This window comes from Heptranchias perlo, chromosome 43 (assembly GCF_035084215.1).
Source record: "Heptranchias perlo isolate sHepPer1 chromosome 43, sHepPer1.hap1, whole genome shotgun sequence".
In the NCBI taxonomy this organism is placed as follows: domain Eukaryota; kingdom Metazoa; phylum Chordata; class Chondrichthyes; order Hexanchiformes; family Hexanchidae; genus Heptranchias; species Heptranchias perlo.
In genome coordinates, this window is record NC_090367.1 from 1483340 (window position 1) to 1494143 (window position 10804).

Here is a 10804-nt window from a genome sequence, read left to right on the forward strand (position 1 = left end):
CTCGTTCCTCTCACCTCTTTCCGGCCCTTTAAATTCTATGAAGAGACAATTAAACCCCTTTTGCTGCCTCTTTAAGAAGCATCTGTACCCTTTGACCTCTGCCCCTTCATCTCACCTTCCCCCATCCCGGCGGATTCTCACTCCCGACTATCTCCGTTCTGGGAATCGCTCCCATCTGAAACACGAATCACTCCTCCTCCTGGTGCTGACTAACCTGCAGCATCAATCCAGATTCCAAGTGTTTACCATCGAATGTACAGCACAGAAAAAGGCCATTCGGCCCAACAGGTCCGTGCTGGTGTTTATGCTCCGCACGAGCCTGCTCTCTCCCCTCTTCATCTCCCCCTATCCCCATATCCTTCTATTCCTTTCTCCCTCATCTGTTTGTCCGGCTTCCCCTTAAATCCATCTACACTATTCACCTCAACTACTCCATGTGAAATTCCATTTCAGTCTCCACTGCTGTATCGGGTCTCTGGTTGGACGTTTCATCACACGACCTCCAACCCCCGCCCCCCGCACTCTCCCGCCATTGGTCGCCCGACACGTCCATCCTCTCCTCCCTCCGCCAATTGGAAAGCCAAGAGGTCGGAGGGAATGACCCTTGACTGCCAGTCGAGCAATCCGTTTTCCCACCTCCGATATTTTTCTCCCGGTCTTTTTGCTCCCAGCGGTGTCCGGGAGATTAATCATTAATTCCCGGAGACTCCAGGGACAATCCTGGAGGGTTGGGAACTCGAACACAATGCCTGGTGCTCACTCCACTCGATAGGAAGGACCTCTGTACAATTAGAAAGAAGGAACTCCCATTTCTCCCGGGCCTTTCACCACCTCAGGACGTCCCAAAGAGCTTTACAGCCAATAAAGTACTTTTTTTTTTGAAGTGTAGTCACTGTTGTGATGTAGGAAACACGGCAGCCAATTTGCGCACAGCAAGATCCCACAAACAAAAATAAGATAAATGATCAATTAAACCAACTGGTCTAATTTAAGGGGGGCATTGCTACTTCCATTATATTATAGGCGTCAGCCGTGGCTCAGTGCATCTCTCCCTCTCTCGCCTCTGAGTCAGAAGGTCGTGGGTTCGAGCCCCCACTCCAGAGACTTGAGCCCCATAATCCAGGCCGACACTCCCGGTGCCAGTACTGAGGGAGCGCCGCACTGTCGGAGGGGCGGTACTGAGGGAGCGCCGCACTGTCGGAGGGTCAGTACTGAGGGAGCGCTGCGCTGTGGGAGGGTCAGTACTGAGGGAGTGCTGCACTGTCGGAGGGTCAGTACTGAGGGAGCGCCGCACTGTGGGAGGGTCAGTACTGAGGGAGCGCTGCGCTGTGGGAGGGTCAGTACTGAGGGAGTGCTGCACTGTCAGAGGTGCCGTCTTTCAGATGAGACATTAAACCGAGGCCCCGTCTGCCCCTCTCAGGTGGATGTAAAAGATCTCACGGCCACTATTGGAAGAAGAGCAGGGGGAGTTCTCCCCGGTGTCCTGGGGCCAATATTTATCCCTCAACCAACATCACTTTTAAAAAAAAACAGATGATCTGATCATTATCACATTGCTGTTTGTGGGATCTTGCTGTGCGCAAATTGGCTGCTGCGTTTCCTACATTACAACAGTGACTACACTTCAAAAAAAAAAGTACTTCATTGGGTGTAAAACGCTTTGGGACGTCCTGAGGTGGTGAAAGGCCCGGGGAGTTCTATTCTATTAAGGCCTGGGATGGTCTTGTGTAGAATCTAATTGTCCGTCACCATTTCCCACCGGCTTGTGGCCTCTCTTGAGTCCGATTCCCAATTTAGTGGCAAATTAGAGGCCGCTCCGTGCTCACGAGACTCTGGGCTGAGTTGCCTGCAGCATGCAGAGAGGACGATCCACCAACCATCAGTCTTGGGCTAGACGTGACCAACGGGGAGGGTGAAGATCTTCAAGGAAGCTCTTCTGATCGTCTGCCCTCTATCCCACTGCCCCCCCAAACACTCCCCCTTCACATTGAAGTCTTAAAGCCCCCCCCCTCCTGCCCCCCCAACAGGTGTTAACCTCTCTCTCTTTCCGTACAGGATGGCTCCCGAGGTCGCTGCAGTTGAGAAGAAAGGAGGTTACAATCAGCAGTGTGACATTTGGGCGGTTGGCATCACCGCCATTGAGTTGGCGGAACTACAGCCTCCGATGTTCGACCTGCACCCCATGAGGTAAGGAAGCTCCTGAGGGAACGAGAAGGGGGAATGGACTCGGGGATATTTACAAGGGGGGCGACGAAGATCCCGGACCCCCCCCCCCGTGCTTTTCCCACATACCTTGGGGTCCTAAAACCCAAGTTTGACGCCACCTGAATATACGGAGAAGACCAGCTGGTCCATCGAGCCTGCCCCACACACCATGATGGCCAGGCCACCATGGGCTAAACACTTCTTTCCAGGACACCCCTGCTCTCCTTCCAATAGTGGCCGTGGGATCTTTTACATCCACCTGAGAGGGGCAGACGGGGCCTCGGTTTAACGTCTCATCCGAAAGACGGCACCTCTGACAGCGCGGCGCTCCCTCAGTACTGACCCTCCGACAGTGCGGCGCTCCCTCAGTACTGACCCTCCGACAGTGCGGCGCTCCCTCAGTACTGACCCTCCGACAGTGCGGCGCTCCCTCAGTACCGACCCTCCGACAGCGTGGCGCTCCCTCAGTACCGACCCTCCGACAGTGCGGCGCTCCCTCAGTACCGACCCTCCGACAGTGCGGCGCTCCCTCAGTACCGACCCTCCGACAGTGCGGCGCTCCCTCAGTACCGACCCTCCGACAGTGCGGCGCTCCCTCAGTACCGACCCTCCGACAGTGCGGCGCTCCCTCAGTACGGACCCTCCGACAGTGCGGCCCTCCGACAGTGCGGCGCTCCCTCAGTACTGACCCTCCGACAGTGCGGCGCTCCCTCAGTACCGACCCTCCGACAGTGCGGCGCTCCCTCAGTACCGACCCTCCGACAGTGCGGCGCTCCCTCCGTACCGCCCCTCCGACAGTGCGGCGCTCCCTCAGTACTGACCCTCCGACAGTGCGGCGCTCCCTCAGTACCGACCCTCCGACAGTGCGGCGCTCCCTCAGTACTGACCCTCCGACAGTGCGGCGCTCCCTCAGTACCGACCCTCCGACAGTGCGGCGCTCCCTCAGTACCGACCCTCCGACAGTGCGGCGCTCCCTCAGTACTGGCAGTGGGAGTGTCGGCCTGGATTATGGGGCTAAAGTCTCTGGAGTGGGGGCTCGAACCCACGACCCTCTGACTCCGAAACGAGAGAGAGAGAGAGAGAGAGAGAGAGACACCCAATGACCCAGGGCTGACACATTGGACAATAGGAATGAATGAATTTCTGAGGCTTGTCGGGGTGGACTTTATTTGCTGGGACCGATTTGACCCTTTGTCTCATTGTTCTTCCAGGGCTTTGATGCTAATGTCTAAGAGTAACTTCCAACCTCCGAAAATGAAGGACAAAATAAAATGGTAAGATTCCCTCACCCCTTGGTCCGCGGTTCCTGGACATGGTTTCTTGGTGTTGCATGTTGACGTATTGCGGGGAGGGGCGACGAGTTCATCGTAGCCCATGACCTTTCCCCTACGTGTGACAAGTTGCTTAGCTCAGCTGGTCAGAAGAGGAGAGGCTTATGTTTGTTGGCACGGCCGGCATTTATTGCCCGTCCCCGAGCTGCCCCCTGAGACGGTGGCGATGGGCCTTCTTGAACTGACGGGTAACGGGTTTGATACAACGGAGGCCCACTTCAGAGGGAGGTTAAGAGTGAACCATGTTGGTGTGGGGACTGGAGTCACCTATAGGCCCGGACCGGGTAAGGACGGCAACTTTCCTTCCCGAAAGAGTGAACGAGTTACGACAATCCGTCAGATGATGATGATTTTACTGGTAGCAGCTTCTTAGTCCAATTGAATTCAATCGTGGGATTTGAACTCGTGTTCTCTGGATCGCCAGTCCGCGACACTCCTGTACTAGTGACAACGATGGGAAGGTCCTTTGCTCCCCCCTCCACTGTCTCTCACACCCTCTGTGCTTCAATTAACAGGTCGTCAGAGTGCCACAGTTTCATTAAACTGAGTCTCAGGAAAAACCCCAAGAAAAGGCCGACCGCAGAGAAACTCTTGCAGGTACCTGGTGGGCAAAGTGCAATCTAACCAACACTGCTTCAGGAAGGAGCAACAGCTTCCTGTCCAGGGGCTTGATTCAGCAAACGGTGGGCTCCGTACACAGGGAGATCCCAGGCCTCCGCTGGACACTCACCCAGACTGAGGGACCTCCCTCCCCTCCTCAGCCCACCAAGGAAAGCAGATGGTTGGGGACCTGGTTTGTCTCTTCCCCCATCTCCACCTCCATCCAGGGAGCTCAGGGCCTTGGAGAGGGCGCAGAGGAGATTTACCAGAACGGTCCCAGGGATGAGGGACTTCAGTTATGTGGAGAGACTGGAGAAGCTGGGACTGTTCTCCTTAGAGCAGAGAAGGTTAAGGGGAGATTTAATCGAGGGGTTCAAAATCATGAGGGGTTTTGATGGAGTAAATAAGGAGAAACTGTTTCCAGTGGCAGGAGGGTCGGTAACCAGAGGACACAGATTTAAGATAATTGGTGAAAGAACCAGAGGGGGAGATGAGGAGGATGTTTTTTTACACAGTGAGTTGTGATGATCTGGAATTCACTGCCTGAAAGGGCGGTGGAAGCAGATTCAATAATAACTTTCAAAAGGGAATTGGAGAAATACTTGAAGGGGAAAAATTTGCAGGGGCTCTGGGGAAAGAGCAGGGGGAGTGGGACTAATGGGATAGATCTTTCAAAGAGCCGGCACAGGCACGATGGGCCGAATGGCCTCCTTCTGTGCCGTGTGATTCTACGATTTTGATATTCAATGCCTTCATGAAGCGTGCCACCGTAATCTGGGGCATTCGACCGGAGATGCCGTGATGGTGCAGTGAATTCACCAGGTGCGCTCAAAAATAAGGCCGCTGGCTTTTGTGGCCAGGGTTCCTGCTCCTGATCACCCCATCCAGTAACCCCAGGAAAGGGCGTTTGGGTGACGGGAACGTAAGGGCAGGAGTTGGCCATTCCACCCCTCCAATTGGGACTCAGCTGTGATGCCCTCCACAGTCGATCGTCCTGCCGCTGACACTTTTGGCGCCAAATTATGGGCGGCTGTTGCTCTGTAACATCAAATGGATTAGCGCTGCCTTCAAGTGGTTGGGTTTGGTCCCTCCCGGCCAGCAGGGCCTGTCAATGAGCTGAAATGTTGTGATTTGGTACCAAGCCTAAGTTCATGCCGTACCTCTCTCCTTGCCAGCACCCGTTTACGAAGCAGTCGCTCAGCAGGATCCAGGGGATCGAACTCTTGGACAAGGCGAATAACCCGGACCCAGGCAGCAGCTGCCCGATGGACGAGAGTGACTTGGAGGTACTCAGGGCTCGGAGTTTCAGCCCGACTGACGTGACCAACACCTCCGGCAGTGATTTTACAATCTCCCGCCCACATTCCGCCAGTGCAGGCCTCTGCCTCAGTCTCTCTCTCTCTCTCGCCTCTGAGTCAGAGGGTCGTGGGTTCGAGCCCCCCACTCCAGAGACTCGAGCTCCATAATCCAGGCCGACACTCCCCGGTGCCAGTACTGAGGGAGCGCCGCACTGTCGGAGGGTCAGTACTGAGGGAGCGCTGCACTGTCGGAGGGTCAGTACTGAGGGAGCGCTGCTCTGTTGGAGGGTCAGTACTGAGGGAGTGCTGCACTGTCGGAGGGTCAGAACTGAGGGAGCGCCGCACTGTCGGAGGGTCAGTACTGAGGGAGCGCTGCACTGTCGGAGGGTCAGTACTGAGGGAGCGCTGCACTGTCGGAGGGTCAGTACCGAGGGAGCGCCGCACTGTCGGAGGGTCAGTACTGAGGGAGCGCCGCACTGTCGGAGGGTCAGTACTGAGGGAGCGCCGCACTGTCGGAGGGTCAGTACTGAGGGAGCGCCGCACTGTCGGAGGGTCAGTAGTGAGGGAGCGCTGCACTGTCTGAGGTGCCGTCTTTCGGATGAGACGTTAAACCGAGGCCTGGCCCGTCTGCCCCTCTCAGGTGGATGTAAAAGATCCCACGGCCACTATTGGAAGAAGAGCAGGGGGAGTTCTCCCCGGTGTCCTGGGGCCAATATTTATCCCTCAACCAACATCACCAAAAACAGATGATCTGGTCATTATCACATTGCTGTTTGTGGGATCTTGCTGTGCGCAAATTGGCTGCTGCGTTTCCTACATTACAACAGTGACCACACTTCAAAAAAAAAGTACTTCATTGGCTGTAAATCGCTTTGGGACGTCCTGAGGTGGTGAAAGGCCCGGTAGAAATGGGAGTTCTTTCTTTCTCTCACAAACAGCAATGTGATAATGACCAGATAATCTGTTTTTTTAGTGATGTGCGTTGAGATAAATATTGGCCCCAGGACACCGGGGACTGAGTGACGTCATTAGACCCCAACTCTTAAATATCAACATGCAACCCCCCCGTCCCTCGGCCCGCCCTCAACCAGCTCACCTGGGACTCCCGGCAGTTAAAATGGCTGCGGGAAGCTGCCGGCCGCCATTTTAAGCACCCGCGTCCCCTCCCAGTTCAAATCGGGCGGGTTTTCAGACCGGCCCTCACTGTCCGTGCTGACACGCGGAGAGAGCGGCCCTCTCGGCTGAGGGGTCGGAGGGCATGGGAGGGGGGCAGAGGTCGCGGGGTCACTCGACCCTAGCGCTGGAGAGGGGCGGGGGAGAGGCCGGCGGGAAATGACAGTTCTCCCGGTTGTAAACTTCTGGTTGCTTTGCAGACTTGCGACGCTTTCCCCGACAAAATCCACTCGCTGGGGCCGCACATGAGGGCTGAGAGGACACGCTCGGAGATACAGTGTGAGTGTCTCACTGCCTTGTAGCTCGAGAAAGAAGTTAATACAGTGCCTTTAACGTAGGGGAGAGAGGCAGAGTGAGGAGGGATCCGTCTATAACCAGCACAACCTGCATTTATATAGCGCCTTTAACGTAGTAAAAAACGGCCCAGGGCGCTTCACAGGAGCGTAAATCAGACAAAAATTAGACACCGAGCCACATGAGGAGATATTAGGACAGGTGACCAAAAGCTTGGTCAAAGAGGGAGGTTTTAAGGAGCGTCTTAAAGGAGGAGAGAGAGGGGGAGAGGTTTAGGGAGGGAATTCCAGAGCTTAGGGCCCAGGCAGCTGAAGGCACGGCCGCCAATGGTGGAGCGATGGGAATCGGGGATGGGCAAGAGGCCGGAATTGGAGGAGCGCAGAGATCTCGGAGGGTTGTAGGACTGGAGGAGGTTCGAGAGATAGGGAGGGGGGGGGGCGAGGGCCACGGAGGGATTTGAACGTGAGGATGGTGAATTTTAAAATCGAGGCGTTCCCGGACCGGGAGCCGATGTGGGTCAAAGTAGGCGGGTAAATGGGGTTAAGATACAGATCGGCCATGATCTGATTGAATGGCGGGAACGGGCTCGAGGGGCTGAATGGCCTCCTCCTGTTCCTATCGTCCACACGGAGAATTTCAAACCAGCACCTGTAAACGTCGGAATGACGGGCTTGACAACTGTCGGTGATCTGGTCCCGGGATTCCTGTTTCCGTTGTTCCCCCATCTCCTCCCGCCAGCTTTATCACGGAGACAGACCCCCCGCTCCCACCCCAAAACCTGTCATTCTTTTCTTTTCTCTCAGTCCGTCAGGTACAGTTTGGCCGACCGATGAGGAAGGAGACTGAACCGCAGAGCACGCTGGTAAGTAAGCGGACAAAGTGTAAAGAGTTCACCAAACCAACCGTTAACCTCCTGCATTAAAACCCCCGCCATTCAGGAACTTTAATCAGCAGTTTGAGGCTTCATTGTTGCTGGGGTTCCCTTGGTGAAGTTGCTTTTTTTTAAATAAATATTCAAGATGGCAACGGAGTTGGGAGTCTTCGGAACCTTGCTCCATAGCACCACCATCTGGCCAGAGCCTGCAACCACACCGTGACAGGCAACTGTTTACATACAGGATTTCCAGTCCAACTGTTTACGTAGACTTGCATTTCTACAGCGCCTTTCACCACCTCAGGACGTCCCAAAGCACTTTACAACCAATGAAGTACTTTTTGAAGTGAAGTCACTGTTGAGATGTAGGAAACGCGGCAGCCAATTTGCGCACAGCAAGATCCCACAAAGAGCAATCTGTTTTAATGATGTTGGTTGAGGATAAATATCGGCCTCAGGACACCGGGGAGAACTCCCCCTGCTCTTCTTCCAATAGTGGCCGTGGGATCTTTTACATCCACCTGAGAGGGGCAGACGGGGCCTCGGTTTAACATCTCATCTGAAAGTCGGCACCTCCGACAGTGCAGCGCTCCCTCAGTACTGACCTTCCGACAGTGCAGCGCTCCCTCAGTACTGACCCTCCGACAGTGCAGCGCTCCCTCAGTACTGACCCTCCGACAGTGCAGCGCTCCCTCAGTACTGACCCTCCGACAGTGCAGCGCTCCCTCAGTACTGACCCTCCGACAGTGCAGTGCTCCCTCAGTACTGGCACCGGAAGCGTCAGCCTGGATTAAGCGGCATGGATCTCTGGAGTGGAGCCTTGAACCCACGACTTTTTGACTCGGAGGCGAGAGAGAGACCCACTGAGCTACGGCTGATTGTTCATTAGCCAATTTGATGTTCAATAAATGTGACTATTCATTTATAGCCTGAGTCTCCTTCTGTTAGGTGAATGTTCATGCGCATACCTAAGATGAGGCGATTTTGTGGTGATACACTGAAGCCAGGTTTCTGATCTCTGTTTGATCCCTGGTCATACTAAATTTACCTGGCTATTTGGTGCACTCCTGCTCATAAGGGACACGAGGTCCACTTATGGGAGTGATCGGTGATGCATAAGGAGAACAGCTAGCTTAAAACCCAATATCATAAGATCCGGGACTGACCCCTCTTCCCCTGCCATGGTCTTCTCTTCAATATCTCTCGCCCTGCAGGGCTGAAGGGAAGCAGAAAGGAGAGACGAGCCGTGACATTAAGGTCGCTTGGCCGTTGCCTGGGGACAGACGCGGCTTGCTGTCTTTAACTGCGTTTATTCCTGGCTCCCTGGGCGTACAGCTCACGGCCGGTGGCGAGGGTTTGTTCAGCAATGACAGTCCCGATCCGCTACCCCCTTTTGTGCTCCTTCAGTAACCGTCGTTTCTGATTTGCAGGATCCTGAAGGGGATGAGGAGTGGAAGGTTCTAGAAGATGAAGATGACAGCCTGTAAGGAACAGAATTACTGGAAAGAGAAAACTCCCATTTCTATCGCGCCTTTCACCACCTCAGGACGTCCCAAAGCGCTTTACACCCAATGAATTACTTTTGAAGTGTAGTCACTGTTGTAATGTGGGAAACGCATCCGCCAATTTGTGCACAGCAAGATCCCACAAACAGCAATGTGATAATGACCCAGATCATCTGTTTTTGAGTGATGTTGGTTGAGGGATAAATATTGGCCCCAGGACACCGGGGAGAACTCCCCCTGCTCTTCTTCCAATAGTGGCCGTGGGATCTTTTACATCCACCTGAGAGGGGCAGACGGGGCCTCGGTTTAATGTCTCATCTGAAAGACGGCACCTCCGACAGTGCGGCGCTCCCTCAGTACCGACCCTCCGACAGTGCAGCACTCCCTCAGTACCGACCCTCCGACAGTGCGGCGCTCCCTCGGTACCGACCCTCCGACAGTGCGGTGCTCCCTCGGTACTGACCCTCCGACAGTGCGGCGCTCCCTCAGTACTGACCCTCCGACAGTGCGGCGCTCCCTCGGTACCGACCCTCCGACGGTGCGGCGCTCCCTCGGTACCGACCCTCCGACAGTGCGGCGCTCCCTCGGTACCGACCCTCCGACAGTGCGGCGCTCCCTCGGTACCGACCCTCCGACAGTGCGGCGCTCCCTCGGTACCGACCCTCCGACAGTACGGCGCTCCCTCGGTACCGACCCTCCGACAGTGCGGCGCTCCCTCGGTACCGACCCTCCGACAGTGCGGCGCTCCAGTACTGACCCTCCGACAGTGCGGCGCTCCCTCGGTACCGACCCTCCGACAGTGCGGCGCTCCAGTACTGACCCTCCGACAGTGTGGTGCTCCCTCGGTACCGACCCTCCGACAGTGCGGCGCTCCCTCAGTACTGGCACCGGGAGTGTGGGCCTGGATAATGGGGCTCGAGTCTCTGGAGTGGGGGCTCGAACCCACGACCTTCTGACTCACAGGCGCTCGAGAGAGAGAGAGAGAGAGAGAGAGACCCACTAAGACACGACTGACACTGGCGTTAGTGACAACTGTGAGATGTATTCCTTGGGTGTCTGACTATCCTTAACTTGCCTACAAGTCACGGGGGGTGGGGGGTAACAGTGAGTTCATGTGAAGCACTGTTTGACCCCCGCTGGACGGCAGCCGGTGTCTGTGGAGCCCCCGGCCCAGTGAGACTCAGCGCCTTCAGGGGAGGGAGGGGCAAAAAATCTTTTAAAATTTTCCTGGTATCTGACCGTGGGTGTGTGTCAGTGTGACTGAGGGGTGGGGTTTGAGTGTGTGTGTGTGTGTGTGTGTATCAGTGTGTCTGTGACTGAGGGGTGGATGTGTGTGAGAGTGAGTGTGTGAGAGGAGTGGATGAGATTGATTGAGTGTGAGTGAGTGTTGAGTGTGAGTGAGTGAGTGAGTGTGAGTGAGTGTGAGTGAGTGTGTGAGATTGTGAGATTGTGTGAGTGAGATTGTGTGAGTGAGTGAGATTGTGTGAGTGAGTGAGATTGAGTGAGTGAGTGTGTGCCGGGTGA

The 10804-nt window shown here is 55.3% G+C and overlaps 1 protein-coding gene across 6 annotated transcripts in view; it reads left to right on the forward strand.

Moving 5' to 3' along the window:
- The window catches only part of map4k2 (mitogen-activated protein kinase kinase kinase kinase 2), a 69036-nt gene that overhangs the window by 29559 nt on the left and 28673 nt on the right, over positions 1-10804 (forward strand). For 3 of the 6 annotated variants that reach the window (XM_067975552.1, XM_067975553.1, XM_067975554.1), the window contains exons 9-15: positions 2056-2187; positions 3417-3479; positions 4052-4133; positions 5312-5422; positions 6808-6886; positions 7705-7763; positions 9206-9258. In XM_067975552.1, the coding sequence (XP_067831653.1) occupies positions 2056-2187; positions 3417-3479; positions 4052-4133; positions 5312-5422; positions 6808-6886; positions 7705-7763; positions 9206-9258 (579 nt within the window). The remainder of the gene's footprint in view (positions 1-2055; positions 2188-3416; positions 3480-4051; positions 4134-5311; positions 5423-6807; positions 6887-7704; positions 7764-9205; positions 9259-10804) is intronic. The other 3 variants (XM_067975555.1, XM_067975556.1, XM_067975557.1) reach the window with 1 other exon arrangement.